Here is a 24,347-nt window from a genome sequence, read left to right on the forward strand (position 1 = left end):
CTTCAGTTGGGGCGCTGTCCTGCTTCAACTTAGCGGTATTGGGGTGCCAGGATGTTAGGTAAGGGCTACCGTTACCCTCGTGATCCTGTCAGGGTCTGTGTGGTCTGTAACGACGTCCCCTTTGGTTCCCAATACCAGTGATTTATGGCTCCTCTCACTCACAACCGTTCTGGCTAAAGGAAACCTTAAAGAACCAGCTTTTGGTTTCGTTACTATTTCTTTGTTGCTTTTTACATTCCATTTTATCAGTACCTCTTTTTATCTTCATTACCCCCTTCCTTTTGTTTATTCTGAGTGTAACTTGCTCTTCTGATTCCAGTCTTTTCAGATGGAAGCTGAGGTCATTACCTTTGCCTAAAAGTGTGTGACACACAGAGGTGCCTCGAGACCTTGTTTTCTCTCTGAGACGTAGGACAGCCTCCCGGCCATGGCCAGCCCAGCCGTGGCTGGCACTTGTTCATCAGGTGCTCCCGTCATCCTCCCCCCACCCTTGGTTATTCTGGTCACGATGAAACCAGTATTCAGCTTCTATAAGTTTATTTTTCAGTGGCTTTTATGTATTTAACCTTACAGAAAATCAACCTGAATTATTTAAAAATATAATTTCAGTGCCTAATCTTAAAATTTAACGACTGTAAATTCATCGCAGTAGACCTGACGTTAGGAAGTCAAATGCACTCCTCTTAGGAATCTCTCTCTAGCACGTAAAGCATAGAAACCACATCTCCATGTTTCTTTCGATTATGTGTCAAGTGTGTAGCCATGAGCCACAGACTCCCCTCACCCCCCTTTACGGTAATTAAACGCCGTATGTATAACCGCTCCTACCAGGCAAAGCCACGCTAGCAGGTTGCAGGAACCAGAAACATAGCCTTTCGTGCCTTCGGAACAGCACTCTCTAATGGATGCTTAAAAGTGGCAGGTGGCTCTCTGCCTGCTGAGCTGATCTAGACGGACACACGCGTCCCAGGGCACGTGGCTGGCACACCCACGGGCGCGCCCAAGTGGAAGGACAGAGATCAGAGTGGGCCTCCGCTCGAGTCCATGCTTCCCGGAAGCTGTGCTCAGCCACAGCGTGGTCTGCGTGAGAGTCTGAGTGCATCCGTGTGTGTCTGTGTGTGTTCATTTTTAAGAGGAAACACTGCTACTGAAAGATTTGGAAGCGCAAACATGAAAGAAACATTTTCTTGTCCTCAATTTAATTTAAAAAATGTCTTACTCTCTAGTAGCTAACGAGGGGATTACATTTCAGTTTACAGAGAAGTGGACCTATTTTTGATATTCAGCTCTGAAAGCAGATTTTTGTTCATCACAGTCAAAACAGTCATATTACTCTGGAATACCCCATAGAATTCTGCATTCAAATATAGAAATTGCTACCAGCTCAAGAACCCACACAGCTCAAGAGCTATGGCCTAATTTCAAGTATTTACATCCCCTTTCCACACAGGCTGGGGGTTTGCATTATGCCTGTAGTTTTTATTATGGAAAATTTCAAACCACGTAGAAGTACAAAGAAGAGCGTGAAGACCCCCGGGAACCGTGTCGGCCCCAGCGACCTCCCTGGCGCCTCCCCTGTCATCTGTGGTTTGAGAACACCCGGAAGGAAATTTCAAGCTACTGGGGTTCAAATGTCAGGGTCACATGCAATAATAATCACTACTTTTAATACTTATGAGAAAATTTATAAGCACATAAACTCACCTAAAAATAGTCCGCCAGCGACTCCACACCCAGGGAACGAGCATGCGGTCGCTGCACCTGCTGTGGGATGCGCGCAGCCGGTGCAACGAAGATCAGAGGTCGGCCTGCGTGGTTGGAGGCTGAACGCCTTTCTTACAGACCGAAGGCCTAAGCGACCAAGAAACACAGCCAAGGTTGAGATCGTCCCCAAAACAGCACCTTCTAAGGTACCCACGAAACTGCGATTAAAACGCAGCTCGTAAGTTCATAGCATCAGCTTCTTGACGTGTCTTTTAAAATTCTCCTGGTGCAGGGACTCCCTCCCCCTCTGGGTAGCAGCCTCAGCTAACACCTGCGAAGCCGCTGTGCTCACCCCGAATCCGACTTCACCCAGCGGGCTTGCAGTGAGCTTCCAGGCCAGCGACACGCAGAGCGCCTGATGCAGGGACCCCACACAGGCACCTCTGCATCCGTCTTTCCGTGGGCTCCGTGTCTGCGTGTAAACGTCCTGCCTTCACACAAGTCCAACAGCTTTCAGCTTCCAGAGGTGGGGGTTCTGTGTCGGCATCTTCCCCCTAGAACCATCCCTCTGCTGTTGGAAGGCCGCAGGCTCCCCAGCTCAGCACCTCCTCCCCGGAAGGCCCTCAGCTGCCCACCCCCCCGCCCCCATGACTCAGAGGCGCCAGTCCCAGGCCTCCGCCCTGTGTGCCCCCGGCCTCCCCTGCCCCACTGCTTCCCGCCGCCTCCACCAGGAGGGACTCCGAGAACCGTCAGGCCAGTGCAGGTCCTGGGAGCAGGAAATCACAGCAGTCCTAGCGAACCATTCGTGACTGAGAGGCATCTGCGTGTATAGTTTGAACCTTCTCGTGCACCTGCCTGTTCCCGCCTCCCTGCAGACCCAGGGGTGACGGTGTCATCACTCAGACTAGCTTAGCTTACAGAAGTAGGTGCTGCCCCTATCTGAGAGTCACTGGCCCGTGGGCCCTGCCAGGCCAGGTGCAGGAACCAGGCCCCAGGAGAACTGGTCCCCTCAGGGATTCGGACCCAGTGGCTCTGGGATGGCCTCTGGGAATCTGTTTCAGAGACTCTGCTCTGGGCCCTCTTGCGTGTCCTGCACAGGGACTCGTGGCCTCAAGGTACTGGGTGGCTGTCCAGGCCCATGGGTCCCATTCTAGCTCCATCAGCCTTCAGCCCGTTACTCACATCCCCCAGCCCATCTGCAGAGTTGGGCTCGTTGTAGGCCGTGCGTGATGGTAAATGCAATAATCCTGTGAAGCAAAGCGAAACACTAGTGTCTCCTTCCTTCTTCTTTGTCCTCCTTACTCTATGCACATGCTGCTTCTCCGAGGTGCACTGGTCCTGGAAAGGGAGCTGGTGAGACCCCCCGGCCTCAGCCCTGCCGGCTTCTCTTCCTGGGGGGCCAAAGACTGAGGCTTTTCTGATGCTTGTCAGTGACCGTGGGGCAATGCCTCCTGGTCACCATCGTTCTTGCCACCGAACACTCCCTAGGACTCAGCCTTCCAGAGGGAGACTTATGTTGTTTATCTAGGAACTACCACTTACAGAAAAATTATTTCTTGGATCAGTAGACTCGTGCTTTTATAGGTGTCTTCTCCGTGACCAAGCAGCCAGGGGGCTCTGCATCCCACCTAGCCCCAGATTACCTCCGGATGATCCTTGTGGGAAGCACCTTCTCACATGAGTCCAGATCCTTGCCCTGAAGTTGACAACACAGTTCCTGCAGGTGCCACACTCCCCCCAGGAAAGAGCATCAGAAGCCTGCGCCAGCGTCCTGAACCCGACTCTGTCCGGCCCAGTCGGGAACTCCGCTGTCCAAAGTCACCACACTGCTTTAGGGCCTTTTTCTCTGCACTGGGTCAGACTTTGTGTGCCCTTGTGAGGTGATGTGTTTCGGTGGAAGAACCAGAGAGTAACGGAGCTGGGGACAGAGGGGCCCGCCGCAGCCCCAGGCTCCTGCCCCAACCCCCCGTTAGCTGCACAGGGCAGGGAGCAAAGGTGGGCTCGTGTGTGCACACGTGTGTGTGTGTGTATGCATCTGCATGTGTCCCTGTGAACCGTTTCTGTGTTTGCACTGGGCCCAGAGAATACATCTGACCTGAGAATTTGGCTTGTAACAAAGTAACGGTTGCCGCCTCTGAGAGCTTGACCCGTAGCCATGACCATCCCCTCCCTGCGGCCTTTGCTCATGTGGTTTTGCCACCTGTCAGGGCGCACCTGCCCCTCCAGTGGCTTCAGGGCCGCGTCCTGGAGCAAGGATAACAGCAAGTCTTCACCATGAGAAGGACGAGCAAGGGTGGAGTGTGTGCAGGGCGGACGGGGGCTCACGGCCAGGCCCAGTCCTCAGTTCGGAGCCTAAAAGTGTTGTTACCCTTCTGAAGCTGACCTTCTCTGGCGGCGTGCTCTCTGTGTGAAGCGACAGCTGGGACCAGCGCGGGAAGGAGCCACTCCAGACAGCCTCTGCGGCTCCCCGGCTCTCCACCTGCCCCTCGTACCCTGTGTCCCCAAACCCGGTTTGCAGACAGGCGGGTCCACTCACGCTCACCCCTACACGCCTACACCGCACACCTGATCAAGGCCGAGTCAAAGTCAAAGGTAGAGCCGTTGGGCTAAAAAACAACTTCCTTGAAGCCTTAAGCCTTGTGATCGCCAGTGTGAAGGCTGCTGGCATGCCCACCGCTCAAGATTTCTAACACGGACACGGACGGAGAGTTATGTGGCAGCCGTGGGTGTGGACGGCGTGGACACGGGACCATGGATGCCCCTTCCCGGATGCCCCGGCAGAGGGACCAGGGCCCGGTTAGTCTGCAGGGCCTCCTGAGGGGCAGAGAGCTGGCTGCAGGCCTGGGAGAGGCAGGTGGGAGGGTCTCGGGGGCCACAGGGAGAGGGGGTGGGCTCCACTGAGTCTGGGGGCCGGCAGAGAGGGGGTGGGTTCTGCTAAGGTCTGCATCTCAGCACAGAGGTTTTCTGTCTCCCCTGCCACCACCCCCGTCTCTGGAACTTTGGGGAGACACATGGAAGTTGACAGTTTCTTAGATTCTGCACTCTACTTAGACCACTTGGGGGGGGTCGCTTGGCTCTTGGGTTTTGGGGGGAAGGGAGGTGGCCAGATAATTTAAATACAAAGCAAGTTCACAAACAATATAACTCTTGAAATTCAAAAAAAAATTTTAATGATTTTTTAAAAGTTGATTATGGTTCAGTTTTCTCGCTGTTCTTACTTCAGAGTGGTGGGTTTTCAGGGAAACATTGATGTTCTGTAAATGAACAGTCTTATGGTTGTTCTGTTTTCTGCAGTTTTCTGTCTGTTGTCCGAACGCGGGAGGTACAGCATCCCGACTGCTGAGGGAAGGGTCAGAGTACACGAGGGTCCCCCAGTAGGATGGCCCTACATCATCACCCACGAAGGTTGAGGTTTTATTTCGCCAGGCGGCGGCAGCCAGCTTTGTGACTGAGTCTGGCACCGGCCGCACTCAGGGAGCCCAGATGGTCGCCTCAACCGCCACCTGTCCCGAGTGCCACCTGGGCGGCAGCGTCCACCCTCAGAGCCCCCTCACCTGGGGTGTCCAGAACCAGCAGGGCCCACCTAGCCACCCTGGGCACCCAGAGCAAAACGTCCAGGAGAGAACTTGGCAGATGGTGGGTCTGCCATCAGGCGAGCCGTAAACACCCTTGTTTGCTTGCGCTTCCTGATCACGTGTTCCTCCAGCAGATGTCTGGTTTCCCAATCCACACAAACCCTACTTCAGAAAATCAAAACTAAACGACTTCCCCCCCAAACGCTCATCTCAGGCTGGCACAAATCCTTTTCTTCAGTGAAATGTCAAATACTGCACGTTTGTGGAGGAAGTTTCCGGAACCTGCTACCTCATCTCCATCCACGAGGTGCCGCATCCAGGGACACGGTGTGAGCCCCTGCAGTGGAAAGACAGAAAGTGAAGCCTGGGGTGGTGTTCTCAGCCGTCCCGGGGTGCGGTGCCAGGGCTCCGACTCGCCGTTGACCCTGGCGTGGTCTCGTGGCTGAGGCAGGTGACTTCTAGAAAAGCGGAAGAACACAGTTTTGCCTGCAGGGCCTTCCCATCGGCGTGCACCATCTCCTCGGCCAAGAGGCCTCTTCTCGGGTCATGAAGCCAGCGTTCCTGCTGCTGCCCGCGGCCTCAGAGGTACCAGCAGCTGACCGTCCATATCGCTTGTCCCTTTGCTCTTACAGGCCACAGTGAATGCCCGGCCCCAGCGCATCCTCACCACATCCTCGCTCACCCAGTCGGCGCCGGCCAGCCCCACCAACAAGGGCATCCACATCCACCAGGCAGGGTAAGTGGCCTGTGTCTCTCATGGGGGCCCCTGGCTACAACTCTTCACTGCCTTCCTCTGACCTGAGCCTGACTTCTGCGCCCCCTCAGAAGTTTATAAGCGAGGGTCTGTACCCTGCTGGTCAGCCCCCAGCAGGCAGAGCCCCCTCCTACACCAGTGTCCACAGGCAGGAAGCCCCAAGCAGGTGCGTGCCGCCGCGCCCTCCTAGGGCCCCAGCTGGTTTGCTCAGCTGGGTGTGGCTTGTCTGGGGCTCCCCCAGCTTTCTGGGGAAACAACTCCTAGAACCTGCAGGCAGGGCCTGGAAGGATCATCAGCTTCGGCAGCTGGTGTCTGGAGGCATGGGATGTGTCGGGCAAGTGGGGATGTTTTGGGCTCCTGACCCCGGGTCCGTTGTCAGTGTCTAGGTGGGCAGTGTGAAGACAGGGTATTTCGTGTTTGGGTAAAAAGCATTGTTTCTTCTTCCCGCAACAACAGGGGCTCCCCACCGACGTCCAGCACCAGCAGCTCCAGCCTGACCAACGACGTGGCCAAGCAGCCAGTCGGCCGAGACCTGCCCACAGGCCGCCCTGGTGCCCCTGGCCCTGCAGGGGTGCAGTACACGCCCCACTCCCAGCAGTTCCCCCGCACACGGAAGATGTTCGACAAGGGCCCGGACCAGGTACGCTCGGACCGTTCCCTGGTGCTCATGCTGGTGAACATAGGTGCTGAGCGCCACACGCCTCAGTGTGAGCCAAGACTCTTGAGCCCAGGACGTGGGGGCCACCACACCCTCCACCCCCAGCTGTGGCTCTCGGTTTGGACCGTCATCACAGCTTTGCAGGAGTCACGGGGTCCTCGCTCCTGTGGCCTTTTGTTGTTGGCTCACTGTTCCGGCACCTTTCATGTAGTCAGATAAGCTCATGAGCTAATTTGCTTTCTCCCTTCGTGGGTGAGTACCATTTCCTCCACTGGACGGGGTAGCTGCCCCCCAGAAGTGAAATGCCTGTTCTGAGTGGGGTGTCCGCTTTCTCCGTGAGTGGTCCATTATGACATAAGGAGCCGTGGTCTCGGCCTCTCAGCTGAGATTGCAGGAGCAGGCCCCGCGCCCACCCTGGCTTTCAAGGCCTCCTGCTGTACTCTGTGGAGCAAATACGGCCATGAGCGCCCAGTGGGAGGTTCATCCTCCTGGCTGGACCCTGACATGGGTCAGCTTGACCAGAGCAGCTGGGCCCAGGGGGCGCTCACTGTCCTTGAGGCCGTGAGCCCAGGGCCCTGGTCCAGCCGAGCAGTGCAGGCTCCCACTGCAGGCAGGCGATGAGACCCTATCACCGTGTCCCAGGCGTGGGACTTTCCCCCAGGCGAGGCTCCCCTGGACAATGGGGGCCCCTCTCTGAGGAGCGCCTTCGGTCCCACCACCCCAGCCACCGTAGGCCCTGCCGTGGGAAACAAACGTGTCATCCAGTAAAGCAGCACCACGCACTTTAAGTCTTCATACTTGCATGTCCTTCCCATGCCGGGGCCACTTCACACAGTTGGGTGCCAGATTGCCGGCAGTCCCTGCCCTACCAGACCATGGAGGCCTTGGGGGCCTTGTTGGCCTCACAGCGCCTGGCCTGTGCATCCAATTTAAGAGTGACAGGCTCTGCAGCCCAGGCCACCGTGGCCAGCCCTGGGGGGACACGGTCCCCTGAGCGCAGACTCCATGGCCCTCCCTAACATGGGTTCCCCAGAGCCCCGGCCACACAGTCAGGGTCCCTTGCCACCAGGACGCAGATGTGAGGCCAGCAGAGAAACGTTCTTAGCAGCCAGACCACTGATTTTTGTCTCCTTTCCAATCCTCTCGAACACACAAAGAGGTGTGTGGAGTATCAGACTATTCTTTCTATTTTCTCTCCCCCTTTCCCAAAACGCCTCTGAAGACCACCGACGATGCAGATGACGCCGCTGGACACAGAAGTTTCGTCTCGGCCACGACGCAGACCGGCTTCTGTGACTGGAGTGCCCGGTACTTCGCCCAGCCTGTCATGAAGGTAGCGTGCGCATCTGCCCCGGGTGCAAAGTGGGCCTGCCGTCTGCTTCCTCACGCAGACGCCGGGGTCCGCAGAGCGCTGCGCGGCTCCCTTGCCCTCCTTCCTTCCCCAAGAGCCCCGGCCTCTGGCCTCAGCGGTCTGAGCCCTCTGCTCCGAGCCGATGGCTGACCCTGCCAGGTCTGCTCACTGCCCCAGCTGGCCACCCGATGGCCCAGCCGCTGACCCTCTGGGGCTCCCATTCCATCACATTTACAACTGCTGAAGGGCGACCCCCAACAGCCGTCACGGTGAACAGTCAAAACAGCAAAAGGAACAGATTTCATTTACCTTCCTGTCTTGTCAGAAAAGCCACACCAGCGCAGCCTCTCTGAGCCGCCCAGACAGGTGCGTCACGGTGTCCTGCTCGGCAAGGCCGCTTCCTGGGGAGGGCAGCCCGTGGTCGGGCTCTGGGCTGCTGTGCTGAGGAGCAGGCTTGTCTCGAAGACCCGTCCACCGGGAGCGGTTCTAGTACGTCATTCCACCGCGGCCCCGCAGGAGACGTGTCCTGTCGCCGCAGATTCGAGCCGCGCGTCCGGGGGGCGGTGCATAGTTTCCCGTGAAGCACCTTCTTAGAAAGCCCTCTTCTTCCTCGCAAAGAGCATTGGAAACTGCAGCCTGTTCTCAATCGTGTGGCAAGCTACACGTCTGAGCAAGTTACTCGAGGAGTGCTTGGACCCTTTCTGACAGCTTTTGTCCTGCTTTCCTCTTTCCCCATGACCCTGATTTTTGTCAGTAGAAACATGAGACGGTCATTGTCGGGACCTCAGGCAGATGACAGAGTTGTAGTTTACTGAGCCCCACTGCTGACGGGGGGAGATCCTCCTTCCGTTTTTTTAACTGAGCCCGACTCCCAGAAAGCGGTTTGGCAGGAAGCATCAGAAGCCATGAGCAGCTGCTCCCTTCCACACGGTAATTCACTTGCTGAGATTCTCTCTGAGATTCTCAAGGAGAGAATCAGAGTCACGGATGATCCGCGTGTTATTACCGTAGCGAAAACTAGGATCCACCCAACGTGGGGAGAAAGGCTTAGCAATGACAGAATATTTGATACGATGTTTATTGTTATTAAAGAATTAAGCTTGAAAATTAGTTTCTTAAGGAAATGCTCATGCTAAAGCTTTTAGAAAGGGAAAAAAGCAAGACGTACATCAGCTACAGAGTGGTCCTCATTGGAAACGCAGCGCACACGCATCTGCACACAGACCACGCACTGAAGCAACAGGCTGATGGCGGGTCTCGGGTGATGCATCAGCATGGCACCGAGCGTGTTTATCCTTTTCTGTCTCCTCCGTGTTTTTCACACTAAGCACCAGGTACCTTTATAATCAGGACAAAAGTACAAAAGAGGCAAACGCAGGAGGCGGCGGAGGACTGTGCTACCTTCAGGGCTTTCAGCACACTGGCCGCTGCCGCCAGGAGGGCGCCTGGCCCACCACCCGGGCCCTCGCTAAGAAAGGAACGAGTGAGCGAGTGCTGGGATTTGCACCAGGACGCGGGGGCCCTGGTGCTGTGGGTAGCGAGCCAATCCTTAGAACTCGGTACAGTCTGCTTTGAGGGGCTCTGGGGTTTTGTTCAGTATCTGCAGAAGCTCGGTCTCCCCGACACAGTCTCCTGCGAGCGAGGCCAAGCAGCTGAGAGCCCTGGGGGGGCTGCTACGCCTCTCGCTGAAGTGGCAGCGCCTGTAAGTTACGGGGGTTTCTCGGTGCGGTGATAAGCGGCTTTTCTTGACATCTGAAAAACGCCGTTCCAGCCGTCCGCGTTGATGGCAAGGAGAAGGGGCACAGGTCACCAAGCTCCTTCCTCTAAGCCTGAAAACGAGTGTGTCCTCCCAGGGTCTGGTTTCCTCTCAGCGCGGGGACTGCGGCCAGTGCTAAAACGGGGCGCCTCCCAGGAGCACGGTCGGCACACGCAGAGCCGCTTCCTGAGTGCAGGCCTGGGGCTTTGGTCCCGTGCTGCCCGCATGCACGGCTGCAGTCAGCTTCCCCCGCTTCCCGTTAGCTGCAGACCCGCGGCCTTCGTGCCCTCTCTGTGAGGCCACAGTGTGTCCAGGAGTGTCCGCTGGGGAGGGTCCCACACATCGCCAGCAGGGATCGTGGCAGCACCCAGAGCGTGGACGCTGCCATGTCCTGGGGATGGAGGGTCCTCGCAGCTGTCACTCCGGGTTTTTCCCGCGTAGCCCACGGGAGGCAGTCAGGAGGTCACCGAGTAAGTAAGCACCTTCTCTTACATTCATTAGAGATCCTTTCTAAACGTTAGAAGTGGATGCGTTTTTATCTCACTGTAATTTTTAAAAAACTGTTCTACTTTCTCCAGGTGCTATTCACAAGGGTGTTCTTTTATTAATTTAATTCATCATCTAATGACGCACATGCAATAAAGGCGTTAGGAGCTTTTTTAATAGTCTGTTTCACACGTAAACTAAGACTAGCTCAAAGCTAGGACTGTACCTCAGAAGTCAGAGCCCTAAACCGCGTCACAGGTCAGTGTAGGAAACTGGGATGTTCACCAGAGAACAGAACTGTCCCCAACGTGACCACACACACCATAGTGCAGCTCGTGCTTGGGGGACCAGGTAGCCCACCACGTGGCAGCCAGGACAGTTTTGGCTTCTTGTCACTTCACCGTCCGATTTTGTACGGTCTGCGTGGCCAGAAAAAACTGTGTTCTGGAGCAGGCTGTCCCATGACATGAAGGAACCCAGCTGCCGTTTTTGTGCAGAAACTGACAAGCTAAGACTAAAATTCAGATGGAAATGCAGGAGGCCCAGAATAGCGCTGAAGAAAAATGATGTTGTAAAGGACAAACAAAACAAAAAACCCAAGCTTCCTGATTTCAAACCCTGCTGCATAGTTGTAGGACGGGGGGACAGTGTGGTGCCAGCTTAAGGACAGACAGAGTGGCCTCGAGACGTCATAGCCACAGACTCAATGGCTTAGCTGAAATAGACACACTCCGTGACAGACACCAACTACCAGAACTCACTCCACACGAGGTAGAGAACCCAGATAGTCCTACATCCGTGAAGGGAAATGAGTTTGTAAAGTCATCCCACAAAGAAAAGACAGCTCCAGGCCCAGAAGAGTTTCACTGGAGATTCCACCAAAATGTAAGGAAAAAATTATACCAGTTCTACACAGTCTGTTGCAGAAAATAAAAGGAGCGAATACTTCCCAGCTCATTAGAGCAGCATTATTCTGATACCAAAACCAGTCAAAGACTTTACAAGAATAAAAACACACAAACCAATGTCCTTCACGAACGTGGCCCCAAAACCCCCAACATAATGGCAACAGACCAAATGCAGCAATATGTAAAAGGACAAGACACTGCTGACCAAGTGGATTATAGCTCAAGAAGGCAAAGTTGAATCGCTGTTAAATCACTCATGTAGAAACACTCTCATCATCCCAGTAGCTACAGAAAAAGGGTTTGACAGAACTCAATGACTATTCACAATAAAACTGCATAAACGAGGACCAGAAGTAAGCTTCCTTCCTCGTACAGGACACCTACAAAACCCACAGCTACCGTTCTCACTGGCCAAAGACGGGATGTGCTGTCTCTAAAACCAGGACTACGGCGAGGCTCTCTGATCTCACTGCTCCTATTAATCATCCTACTGGAGGACCGAGACATGCAGGTGGAAAGGGGAAATAAAACTCTCCCTGCTCTCACAGCACTACTCTGTACGCAGGAAATCCTGAATAATCTGCATAATGTTGCTAGAATAGAGGAGTTCAGTAAGATTGCAGGATACACAGTCATTGTATCAAAACCGGTTGTATTTCTATGTGAACCACTGGAAATTGAAATTAAACCACTTATAATAGCACCCCCAAAACATTAAATACTTAACTATAAATCTTTTTTAAAAAATACACGAGAGACCCAAATGCTGAAAAATACAAAACACCGATGAAAGAATTCGTGGAGACCTGACCAGTGGAGACGTGCTCGTGGGCCGGAGCGCTTGGTGACGTGAAGGTATTAGGTCTCCCTAACCTGGCGCACACATCGATGCCACCCCAGCAGGTTTTGTTTCCATCGACAAGCCTGTTCTAAAATTTATGGGAAAAAGCAAAGAAACTAAAATAGCCAAAGAAGTTTTGTCACAGCACAATCAGAAGACTCGCACTGTGATCTCAAGAGTCACCGTGACATCAGTCAGGAGTGGAATGGAGAGGGCAGATGAAGGGACCGGGCAGGGGCAGAACAGATCCCGAGACGGAGCATGGCCCGTCCCACCAATCTTCCACAGAGCTACGGACGGAGGACGGTCTTTCAGCAAGTGGAGTTGCAGTGACTGGACATCCATTTGCCCAGATAAAGAACGTCACTCCATCTCCCACACCATATTCAGAAACTAACCCCAAGAGCATCTCGTCCTGCTGTGAAACCTACAGCCAGGAAACTTCTAGAAGCTCCTTCTGGCCTATTAGGCAATGGATCTTTGGGAAGCAGAAAAAGCACAAGCCACACAAGTTAAAAATGGTAAGTGGGTTTCGTCATATTAACTGCTTTGTGAGTGTCTCTGTTAAGAACATGAAAACATAAGCCACAGCCTGGAAAAAAATACTGTAAAACACATATCTGATAAAAATCTTGCATCTGGTATACAGAAAGAACTCCCAGAATTCCATACAGAAGAACACAACACAATTACAAACAACGGACAAAAGGTTGGCAGAGACCCTTTGCCAGAAAGTGTGCAGACAGCAAAGGAGCACGGAGAAGGCGTGACATTAAGGCAGGTGGTCACTGGGAGCGCGGGCTGCCGCAGGGGACACCAGCACGCTCCGTACAATGGCCAACATCTCAGATCCGTTGACCCCAAGTGCGGACGAAGGGCGCAGAGCAGCTGACTGTCATCCGTGTGCAGAGGACGAGTATCACAGACACTCTGGAGACGTGTGGCTGTTTCCTACAAAATTGAACGTACACTTACCATACAACCCAGCACCCTGCTGGATGGACGTTCCCCCGGAGGAAGGAAAACCTGTGTGTGCGTCTTTTAGTGGTTTTTATTCATAATCAAAAACTAGACAGAAGCCAGATGTCCTTCACCTGTTGCATGATCTGTGATGCGATCATAGAAATACCAGTCACCTGAGAAGGTTCTCCAAATGGATACACGCACAACACAGATGAACCTCAAGCGTCATTGAAAGAAACCGGATACAGGGGCTCCTGGGTGGCTCAGTCGTTGAGCGTCTACCTTCGGCTCAGGTCATGGTCCCAGGGTCCTGGGATCAAGCCCCGCATCGGGCTCTCTGCTCGGCGGGAAGCCTGCTTCTCCCTCTCCCACTCCCCCCTGCTTGTGTTCCTGCTCTCACTGTCTCTCTCTCTGCCACATAAATGAATGAAATCTTTAAAAAAAGAAAGAAAGAAACCAGATACAAAGACTACACACACACCATTTACCTAACATTCCAGAAAAGGCAAACCAGAACAGCAGGGTGGTGCGAGGCCTGGGGCTGGGGGAGGCCAACCATAGAGGGCCATGGAGCAGGGCCGGGCTCTGTTCTCCACCAGGAGAGGGTGGGTGTCCTGCATGTGGACTCCACCTCCATCGGCCTGATGCTCCACAGGAAGTGTAGTCAGATGGCAAAGGTGCCCACGTCTGGGCCCCACTGCACGCAGGGCACCCCGAGCCTCACCTCGGAGCTTCTCCCACTGGTGGCCCAGGTTGCCAGCCCACAGCAGGCCTGGCCGAATCTGAGGAGCGCCATGTCGCCAGCACCCACCACCTCTCTGTGCACCAGAGCCCCCTTCCTTGTTTGTGGCCGGGGAGGGGGACTTGTTGTCACACAACCGGAAAAATCATAGTGTTGAGGTGAAAAGCAGGTCTGCGGCACTGGGATGTGTCGTCAGAACAGGCCCTGTTGGTGGGTAGAAACAGGATGCTCAGGGTCTGAGCATTTAGCATCAAGTTAAAGAGCCTTTCCCAGGGTCTGTCCCCGTTTTGCCTTTGGGGGACCCACTGATCCTTGCCCCCAGTTGTTCCAGGGACAAGCCAGGCCTGAGGCCCAGGCCCCGCATCCCCAGGAAGCTTCAGGGTGGGAATTGGCTTCTATGTAGAAGCCAGGAGCTGCTGGGACCGTGGTGTCACAACCCTAATCATGCAGCACTGCTCCACGCCCACGCTGTACCTGCTGCTTCATCCCAGGGGTTCTTAGCGCACTGTCCCCAGACAGGTGCCCGCCGCGGCCGCAGAGCCGTGTGCAGGTCAGCCGTGACCATCCTTGGATGAGCTCAACATGCCCGTGGGGGCAGACACAGTGGACGCCAGTGGACGCTGCCCTGGGAACACCATGCTTTACTTGTCCTTACAGCCCTAGGTCTGTCCCTGGGCCCCGGGTCCTTTGCCTGGGCCCTGGGGCACGTGCATCCAGGAACTCCATGCCCCTCCTGCCCCTCCTGCTCAGAGCACCTTCCACGCTTCCTCTGGCACGTTCCCATGGAAACCAGACTCCATCAGAGGGTGATGTCTCGGCGCTGCAGGTGTCTGTTTGTCTGGGCTGTTCTTATCACTCGACATTATTGTCATTTCTTTTCTAATAAAAGCTCCAAGTTGTCACAAACGAAACCAACTAACTTAGAAACCCGCGATCTACCCTGTCTGCCCCTGGGGGGTTATTTCCAGACCACCAAACATTCTGTGGAGGCTGACACCATCTCTTCGTGTCATCTCCACGTTTGGATGTCCTTGTTACAGCTCTTGCTATTTTGTTAGGTGTGGGGTTCTGGTTTTTAAGGAAAAAAAGAAGGAGCAGAGCAAGGAAATGCTGACAAGAGAGACCCGCAGGCCGCAGAAGTGAGGCCGGGCGGTTTGTGTTTGTTTGGTAATTGGATGGTGCGGAGCATCCGGGCGCAGACTGAGAACTGCTGTACCTGTGTTCATGCCTCAGCTGGCCGGAGCGGGCCCCAGCTCCTGTCTGCGTACAGACCTGTCGTTCGCGGCCATGCCTGCGCAGGAGAACCTGCGTGTGGCCACGCTCGCCGTCCGCCATCTGGTGCTTTCTCCAGCAGAGGAAACAGTGTGTAAATACCGAGTGTGGGCTGTCTGTGCCCGGGCACTGTTTTCTCACCGACCACCAGGAGAGGGTCAAGCCGGTCGAGGTCAGCTCAGCTGCTCGGCTCAGCCAAGAGCAAGTAGGGCTGTTTCTTGTTTGTTTCATTTCTCTCATTTTTTGGGACTTCACAGCCCTGGGTTTTCGAGCAGGGAGTCTGAGTCCATCGAGTTAACTTGATGACGTGTGAGGATTAAGGAAATACACCTTTATTGCACAAGGAGACTTCAGTCCTGGCTTCTTCTTGGCCAGGGGCAGGCCTCTCGTAGACACCACATGCACGCACATGGGCCTTTCTGCTCAAGGAACAGAGAGCGGGCTGGTTTGCACAGCGTCTGCTTATTTCCAGGGACATGAGCTCAGTCTCTGAAGCTGTTGCTCGGCAGAGAGAGTGCTGGGTTCTCAGGAGCTCGTGTGAAGCTGAGCAGTTCAGCTCCTTCCTGGCATCAGAGAAAGAATAAAGGCAGAAGTCCCTGAGCACGCCCACCTGCTTTCCAGTCCTCCTGCAGCATCCCACCGGCTCCTTCTCTCTGAAGCCTGCCTTCCTAAAGCTCCTTGTCTGCTTTGGAAGTAGCCGCCCTGCTGCCCCTGTCAGGGCGCTGGCCTCCTAGAAGCAGGACGGCGCACGGGCCTCCAGGGTTGGGGTGTCCCTGAGTCTCTGCTGCCGTCGTGCCGTTGTGCAGCCCGCCCTCCCTGGTGGCGCTCTCAGCCTCCAGACCCAGCGGCCCCCACCGCAGGAGGGAGGCCTGGCGCTCCTCTCTGACAGCGCGGAGACCCCTGCTGGTCATACCTGCCGGCAGGCAGCAGGCGCTCCGGCCAGACCCGAGAACCCAGACTTGTCTTTCGGGAACAGGGTCAGTACTTGGAGATGCTGCAGGTTTGGGTCCAGAGAACCACAGTAAATGAGTCGGCATGTGCTTTGGTTTCCGGGTGCACGTGAAGGTCACGTTCACCCTTCACTGTAGTCCGCCGAGCATGCAATAGCACCGTGGTTGAGAAAACGACGTGTAGACCGTAATTAACAGACGCTTCGTGGCTAAAAAATGCTAGTCCTCATGTGGGCTTTCAGAGTCGTATTCGCTGACCCCAGGTCACCGTAACAAATGTACTGATAACGAACAGTGTGAGATGCTGGGAGAGTCACTGAAACGTGACCAGAGACCCGAAGTGAGCAGGCGCTGCTGGGAAGATGTGCCCACGGGCACACCAGGCGCAGGGCGGCCGCAGACCTCCTGTTGGGGAGAAACGCCGCGTCTGTGAGGCGCGGTGAAACACGGTGGCTGTCCCTGGTCCCCGCCGAAGCTCATGCAGTGTTTTTATTGTTGAAGATCCCGGAAGAACACGACCTGGAGAGTCAGATCCGCAAGGAACGGGAGTGGCGATTTCTTCGCAACACGCGGGTCAGACAGCAGGCGCGACAGCTCATCCAGAAGGGTAAGCCGCCCCGATTTGCGAGGGAGAGAGCCTCCGAGGGCCCTCGGTGGGGCAGGCGCCCGCCAACCACGGTGCGTGGTGCAGGCGGGGCGCAGGCTCTCCTCGAGGAGTGGCAGGGGGCCAGGAGTCCTGAGGCTGGGGGCCTGCCCTGGGCCACAGGAGCCCCCCAAAGACCTCTGCCATTCCCTCCCAAGGGAAGCCCCAGCTGGCTGGCAGCCTCCCACAGGCCCATGGGTTGTGCATTTTGCCATTTTCAGAGCGGAAGGAGCAAACCTCCCTCCTCCCTGGGCCTGTGCTCTCTCTGGGGACAAAGACACCCTGCTGTGTCCAGCTGGCCCCCACCTGTCCCCAGGATAATCACTCTCTGTCAACCAAAGCTGTATTTGAGTCACATTTTACGAAACCTTTTACCAGATTTGCCAAGGATGCTAAACGGCCCCTGCCGCATGCTCCCAGCCTCACCTGCCGGGAGGGCTGGGCTGCCCCCCCCGCCCGGCATGAGGTGGCGGGGAGGGGGCGCGGAGTGGCCTCAGGCCTCCATTGTGTGATTGGGACGGGGACGGGGACAGGGACGGCACGCCAGGCAGCCTCTCCCCCTCTGGGGGATGGGCAGCCATAAAGGCCCGGCTCCCGCCCCTGTGGCTGACCCGGTCCTGCGGTTCTGGGTGCACAGAGACGTGGGGTGCGCTTACATCTTCTGGGGAGCCAGCGTGGCCCTGGTCAGTGGGCCGACCAGACAGTGGACGAAGCTGCCTGGGCCCCACACAGAGCGGGAAGTCACGGGCTCTTGGCCATTCTATCGATTGACTGTTTTGACCTTGCCTTTCTGTCCTCTAAAATTGTGGTGATTGTGACGGGCTCCTTTTTCAACTCGGGGGTGCAGGCCCATGAGACAGGCTGTCCCTCAGACACGCTTGGCTGCACAGCCACACCCCGTGGCCCTCCGCACACGGGGCTGCGCTAGGGGCCGCTTCCGCCGCCCATGTCCCACGTTCTCCCGTGAGTTGCCTTGGGGCCGTGTGTCCTTAGCATGGACAGTCACTTCTTCTGGAAACTAGTCTTGGCCGTTCATAACTCCGGCCTCCGTGAAGGGGCTGTCGGCGGCTAGGTTTGAAGCATTCTAGTGTTCGGAACTCGGCACCTGCCGACCCGGCAGTCGCCACGTGCACATGCACAGCCAGGGCCTGCCGCGCCCCACGACCTTCTTCTCTCCAGGAGAACAGAGCCGCCAGAGCCTGCCCGGTGCTCTGGGAATTAGGGCATCGGGAGGCTGTCTTCTCCAGGGTCTGCTGCTCCGCAGGACCCTGGTTCTCCGGGCCCCAGGGAAGCCGGGTCTGCCGCCCACGGTTACGCCTCTGGAGACCGACTGGCCCCGATGGGGAAGCCACACTCAGAGCTGGGGGCCTGACCGGAGCTGGGGGTTCTCAAGAAACAGCTGGGTTCTCTGGACAAAAACAAATAACTATCTTTGTGAACTAGGATCAGAGGTTCTCTTTTCCACTCTTTGTGGGAAAAAGACGCCTCCTCATTAGAACACAGGGGAACTCCTGGACGCAGCCGCTGGAGACCTCAGCCAGTGGGACTGGGAGATGGAGAGGTCCGTGTGGTGGACCCGGCCCCCAGAGAAGGGGACCCTGGCGACACCACTGTCCCGCTCAGCCACCTGCACCCTGTTGGTGTGCACTGTCCTTTCTGAGAGCCGCTGTGCACCGATGAGGAAGGGGAACGGCGCCCGTAGCTTAGCCAGGCGACCTGCGCCCAGCCTCGCCCCGGCCCCCTCGGCCAGCAGAACCGTGTTGTCACATACGCACGGTCACCCTGACTTGGGAGCCAGATGTCCCCAGTGTCTCCCAGTGGCCCGCGGTCTGGGCTCCTCCCCAGAAACCCGCGGCCAAGGGCGAGGGGCTCTCCGGTAAGAGCGTGCCACCACCGCGGGCACAGCGTCTGGGGCCTTTCTGCCGCTGTCACACGGCCCTCGACCTTGTTACCAGGTGGTTTTCAGTGTTCACTGTTTTAACAGGGGTGGGGCGGGCATGAAGGACTGAAATCATCATGAGGCCAGCGCCAGCACCCCCCAGGATGCCCAAGGGCCAGGCCTGTGCCTGAGGCCAAGATGCTGCAGGGGCCCCGCACCCCTGCTGCTCTGGATCAGCCACGTATTAGTCACCAAAAACACATCTAACCCTATCTTGGCCTCTTGGCCTTTTTAGCCTCTTTTAATTGTTTTTCTAAAACAACCTCCTCCTGCTGCTGGCATTTGGGGCCCAGTGAGTAAGTCCCCATTCAGCTGCCCTGTGATCTGTGGCGATTAGGGACCGCCCTCCTGAGGGGCCCACCAGGAGTTCAGCTGCGTGCGTGCCCGATGCTGCCACCTGGAGCTGAGTTAGAAATGGCGGCCCTTCCGCTTTCTTCATAAGCTCCCACCCCATTGCGCTTCTCTGAGCTCGCTCATGCATCATCGCGCGTGGGAGTTGATAAGCACTAACTGAAAACCTGCCGCGTGTCCGCCTCGTGCTGGGAGCTGTGGGGGGGACCCTGTGGTCGGGGAGCCAGGCCCTCGTCCCACCCCTGCTTGGCCTGTGTCCCTGGTGCCCTCCCAGGTCCCCAGACAGGAGGTGCAGCTTCGGTTCTGGTAGCGCAACATCGTCCCAGGTGCCATACGTTGAGGTCCATCACTGTGTGTCTCTTTGGGCAGGTATCGCAAAACTGGATGACCAGATATTTCTGAACAGGAATCCCGGCGTCCCCTCCGTGGTCAAGTTCCACCCCTTTACACCGTGTGTGGCCGTGGCTGATAAAGACAGCATCTGGTATGCTGGGCGCTTGTGTCTCAGCTGGTAACAGCCGCTCGCCGTGAGCCCTTTGGGGTCCTACAGGGGGCAGGGCTCGGGAACCCGCGGAGAAACGGGCAGGGTGGCGACGGCACACGTGGTGGGCTCCTCCAAACCGCACCGCGATGGAGACGTACCCACGAGGGCTTCATTCTTGCTAACCACCTGTGAAGAAACATAACAATAAGACACCAAGTTTAATTTATAGCAAGCGTTGCCCTTTTGCCATGGAGAACATACCTCCCCATGGGGGAGGAGCTCAGGGGTGTTCTTACTTCGGTTATTCCTCTTTTCTTTATTCTGGCAAAATGCACATAAAATTTCGCGCCATAACCTAAGTGCGCAGCTCAGGGCACCAGGCGCATTCACGCTGCCGTGCAGACTCCACCACCACCCGCCTCCAGAGCTGTTTCCGTCTTGTAAAACTGAAACTCTGTCCCCATTAGTCACAAACCCTGCCTTCTGCTCCCCCGGCCCCCACACCCACCGTCCACCGTTTGTCCCTGGACGGAGACCCCAGGGACCTCAACTGCCCTTGTGTGTCTGGCCCCTCCCACTGAGCACAGTGCCATCTGTCTGTCCATGTTGTGGCAGGTGTCAGAACGTCCCCTGTGCAGGCCAGGTGATAGCCCCGTGCGTCCACGCTCTACATCCAAGCAGTGATGGATGCGTGGGTCATTTCCACATTTGTTTTTTCGGTATCTTCATATGGTCAGGCTTTATTTTTTATTTTTTTAAAACATATGTCTACTTTTAACTCAACTTAGAGGAAGGCAAAACATAAAATAGAATAAAGTCTACCTTGATGATTTATTGGGTTTGATTTTGTTAGAAAAGGAAGCAACAGGGCACCTGGGTGGCTCAGTCGGTTAAGCGACTGCCTTCGGCTCAGGTCATGATCCTGGAGTCCCTGGATCAAGTCCCGCATCGGGCTCCCTGCTCAGCAGGGAGTCTGCTTCTCCCTCTGACCCTCCCCCCTCTCATGTGCTCTCTCTCTCAAATAAATAAATAAAATCTTTTTAAAAAAAAAAGAAAAGGAAGCAACAAAGTAAATAACGACAGACAACAGAGTCTTTGAGATCTGCCCTCAAGTAGCTTCTGTTCGATACCAAAGGAGCTAAATTTTTTCTCAGATTCTAATTTACTCCGTGCCACCCATCTGTTTATATTTTTAACAGCTCCCTTTAAAGTAGAAACAAATTTTTATTAAAGATTCATAGACAGTCATGATTTTTAATTAAAATTGTAACAGTGATACACAGTATTGTTCATTTGCTCAGCATCTCCCAGACACAGTGCTACGTCCCCTGTCGCTTTGTGCCCATATCATGATCACGGCCATCCCCCCGTTGGCAGCTGTGAGCCAGGCTGCGATGAACATGGGCGGACAGATGTCTCAGCACACCCAGCAGTGGGACCTTGGGCCCCTTGGCACCCTCGGACTGACCGCCTGGGGAACCCCGTGCTAATGCCCAGCAGCCGTGCACGCGGGCTGTTTGTCCACAACCTGCTGGAGCTTGTGGCTCTCCGTGGGTTTGGGAGTGGCCACCCTGGCAGGTGTGAGGAGGGATCACCCTGTGGCTTTTGTTTGCATTTCCCTGACAAGTGACCTTCCTCTCTCCTTCCCCGAAGTTTTTGGGACTGGGAGAAAGGGGAGAAGCTGGATTACTTCCACAACGGAAACCCTCGGTACACCAGGGTCACCGCCATGGAGTACCTGAATGGCCAGGACTGCTCGCTGCTGCTCACAGCCACAGGTGAGTGGGGTTTGCGGGGCTGGGGCCCCGGGCCCCAAACCCAGTGCAGAGACCCCGGCGTATCTTCATGCACAGCCCTGATTGTTCCTCTGGCAAAGGACACTGCTCGTGGCGAAGGCCGCCGGCACCGAAGAGGTGGGAGGTTTCCAAGGGAACGGGCTTCACCCACAGACAACGGGGCCAGCAGGTGACCAGTGCCCGTCGGTGTCCAGGGACCGGTCCCTCCTCTGGGGCCCGGCCCTCCCCGGACCAGGAAAGGCCTTGTTAGCCTCTGCCCTTGTGGCCCCTGTGACGCCCTTAGAGGCGAGGCCGGCGCGGGGGTGGGGGCTCCCAGAGCGTGGAGGAAGAGGGAGGAGGCCCCGCCTCGGCTCCCGCAGGGTCTCCAGCCCTCACTGCTATAGCTCTGCGACCGTGTGTCCGGCTCCTCTTCAGGCCAGGCTCCTGCCTCCGGGTGGGCCGCTGCCAGTGCTGGGCCTCATGCTTGCTTTCTGGGTCTGAAATGTCACCACTTCACCCCTCCCTGCAATAGGCTTCCCAGTGAGCCACCCCAGGTGACCGCCGTCTCCTTTAGCTGTTTGAAGACTCGACCTCACTGTTTGTGGGTGATGAGAAGTCACCGTTGGTCTGACCGCACCTCCTTCAGGGATGACAGGCCAGGGGTAGGATCGGCAGGCGGGGAGAAGGGGGCGCACGAGGCAAGAGGGAGAGGAAGACCAAGGTAGACTGCAGGCTGGCTCCCCACATTACCCCAGTCCTGTCCCCATCCTGTCCTAGGTCTGTCCCTGTCCTGTCCTGGGCATGTTCCCATCTTGACCTGCCCTGTCTTGTCCTATCCTGGGCCTGCCTTGTCCTGTCCGATCCTGTCCTGGGCCTGCCCTGTCCCTGTCCTGTCCTATCCTGGGCCTGCCTGTCTTGTCCTATCCTGGGCTTGCCTGTCTTGTCCTATCCTGGGCCTGTCCCTGTCCTGTCCTGTTCTATCCTGGGCCTGCCTGTCTTGTCCTATCCTGAGCCTGCCCTGTCCCTGTCCTGTCCTGTCCTGGGCCTGCCTTGTCCCTGTCCTATGCTGGGCATGTCCCTGGCCCGGCCTGCGTTAGACCTGAGCTTCTGAGCCATCGACACAGTTGAGCTGACTGGACTGGGAACGCTGCCTCCCCCTTCGTTCAGAGTGTTCCTAGGCCCCACTGTGAAGGGTGTGCCCGTGGGGAAAGGTCCTGCTGGCAGCCTCTCTCCAAGCAGCACCACTTCAGGACCAGATGAAGTCAGGCCACAGCAGTTCCTTCTGCTGCGGGCATGAGGGTGAAGGAGCAGACAGGCACCCGGGGTGGTGGGCGGGGAGCCAAGGCGGCTCAGCAGAGGTTGTAGGACAGGTCACACTGAGCACCTCTGAGCACCAAGGAGGTAGGAGAGGATGATTTCCTGGTAAAGCAGGCACAGGAGTGGGTCCCCAGGGGGTCCTGGGGGAAGAGCGCGAGGGCTTGGGTTCCAGAGCAGGGAAATTCATAGTCACAGAGACCAGGGGCAGGACGGGTGTAGGCGGGGACGCAGCCCAGCGGACGTCCGAGGGACCTCGTCTTCCCTCTGCTATGAGGCGAGTGGTCATCCCCCAGGTGGGAGTCACCTCTGAGGGCCACAGGTGAGGGGCTAGTGAGTCGGAGCACGGGGTTTGGGGTGGGGTGTGAGCAGCGCCAGGAGGAAGGGCACGGGGTGGAGCTGCATGCTCATGCCACACAGGCTCGTGGAAAAGTGCAAGGGCCCTGTGCTGAGTGTCAGGCAGGAAGGGGCGGCCAGCCCGCCTCCTGATGTGAGGGGCCTGTGGGGCCACCAGCTGAGGGCCCAGCTGTGTGGAGCAGAGGCAGGAAGGGGCCACCTGGGGTCAGAGGTCGAGGATGGTGGTGGGTCCCACTGCACCCCCGCTGCGGCTTCCCTGGCGGCCCAGACGGGAGTCTGAGGATGCCCGGTAGAGACGGGCCTCCCAGGAACCGGCCCCACTGCTCTTACATTGGGCCCTCGTGGGAGACCCGCATAGTCTTCTGTCTCATGGCCCCATCACCTGTCACGGAGGGGGCTTCCTCCGCGGGCCCCAGCAGCCAGGCCCATGTTCTCACCTCCTTCCCTCTCTCCCCAAGATGATGGCGCCATCAGAGTCTGGAAGAACTTCGCGGATTTGGAAAAGAACCCAGAGATGGTGACGGCTTGGCAGGGGCTCTCGGACATGCTGCCAACAACCAGAGGTGGGTCCTCCCTGGGAGCGGTGCAGCCCCAGGCTGCCAGGCCCAGCCACTCGCGTTCCCCTTGCGGGTGGCTCCCCCCAGGCCGCCTTCAGAGTCCCCAAACCGTAAGCCAGCCGACTTCCTTCCCCCAGTTGCCATGAAGCGCTTCCACATCAGGGGCCATGGCCCGCCTGAGACTCGCACCTGCCCCACCCTCACCCTTGGCTCTCAGCCTGTGTGGCTGGGAAAGGACCCGCCACTGGTGGGGACCTGCGTTCTGTGCTCTTTGTGCCCAGACTAAGTCCCTGTGGGCGAGGGGAGCGCCGTGGCACGCGGGTGCGTCTAGATGGTGGAGGCTGAGGATGCTTGCCCGGCCCGCGCGGGGCCGACAGAAGCGCTCTCAGAGCTGAGCTGGTGCGGCTGGCCCACTCTGCCTGCTGCCCGTGGGGTGGGCACAGCCGCCGCCCCGCAGACCGGTCCTTCCGGGGCCTGGGCAGGAGCTGGGCTGGCGGCGGGCTCTTCTCCTCTCGAGGGCCCGCTGTGTTGCCGCCGCACATGGACAGTCTGTCAGGTCTGGGTTCCCGAGACGCCGGCCATGGGGGTCGTGGTCTTGCCACCAAATGGACAGGGAAAGCGGCGCAGTCTTCCTGCCGGCCTGGCCTTGCTGTGACTTTGTCACTTCCCACGTGGCCTCGTCTGTGTCCCGTCATTGTGTGGCCGTGCTTTTCACGGCCAGTCGTCTGTGGCTCCTTCTCTCCCCTCTGTGCGAGCGCCATCCTGGCGAGTCACCGACCCTGGGAGGTGACCTTGTGCAGGAGAGACCGCCCAGCCCCAGCACGGGCAGCTCTGGGCCGACGGCTCCTTGCAGGTGCTTGAGAACGTCGCTGTACTTTTTAGTTATCTTAGGAATAAAACGGTCATCCGTATCTATCCCCCCACGGCACTGAGGCCCCAACACGGCCACCTCTGTGTTGCCTGGGCC

At 56.8% G+C, this 24,347-nt stretch overlaps 1 protein-coding gene across 6 annotated transcripts in view; it reads left to right on the plus strand.

Moving 5' to 3' along the window:
• The window catches only part of RPTOR (regulatory associated protein of MTOR complex 1), a 319,684-nt gene that overhangs the window by 278,222 nt on the left and 17,115 nt on the right, over positions 1–24,347 (plus strand). For all 6 annotated transcript variants that reach the window (XM_064582472.1, XM_064582474.1, XM_064582473.1 and 3 more), the window contains 7 exons: positions 5,912–6,015; positions 6,490–6,673; positions 7,914–8,024; positions 16,462–16,567; positions 19,263–19,377; positions 21,031–21,155; positions 23,282–23,386. In XM_064582472.1, the coding sequence (XP_064438542.1) occupies positions 5,912–6,015; positions 6,490–6,673; positions 7,914–8,024; positions 16,462–16,567; positions 19,263–19,377; positions 21,031–21,155; positions 23,282–23,386 (850 nt within the window). The remainder of the gene's footprint in view (positions 1–5,911; positions 6,016–6,489; positions 6,674–7,913; positions 8,025–16,461; positions 16,568–19,262; positions 19,378–21,030; positions 21,156–23,281; positions 23,387–24,347) is intronic.

This window comes from Mirounga angustirostris, unplaced genomic scaffold (genome assembly GCF_029215605.1).
Source record: "Mirounga angustirostris isolate CCGP_5_RB_7025 unplaced genomic scaffold, mMirAng1.0.hap1 SCAF_17, whole genome shotgun sequence".
NCBI classification, from domain to species: Eukaryota; Metazoa; Chordata; class Mammalia; order Carnivora; family Phocidae; genus Mirounga; species Mirounga angustirostris.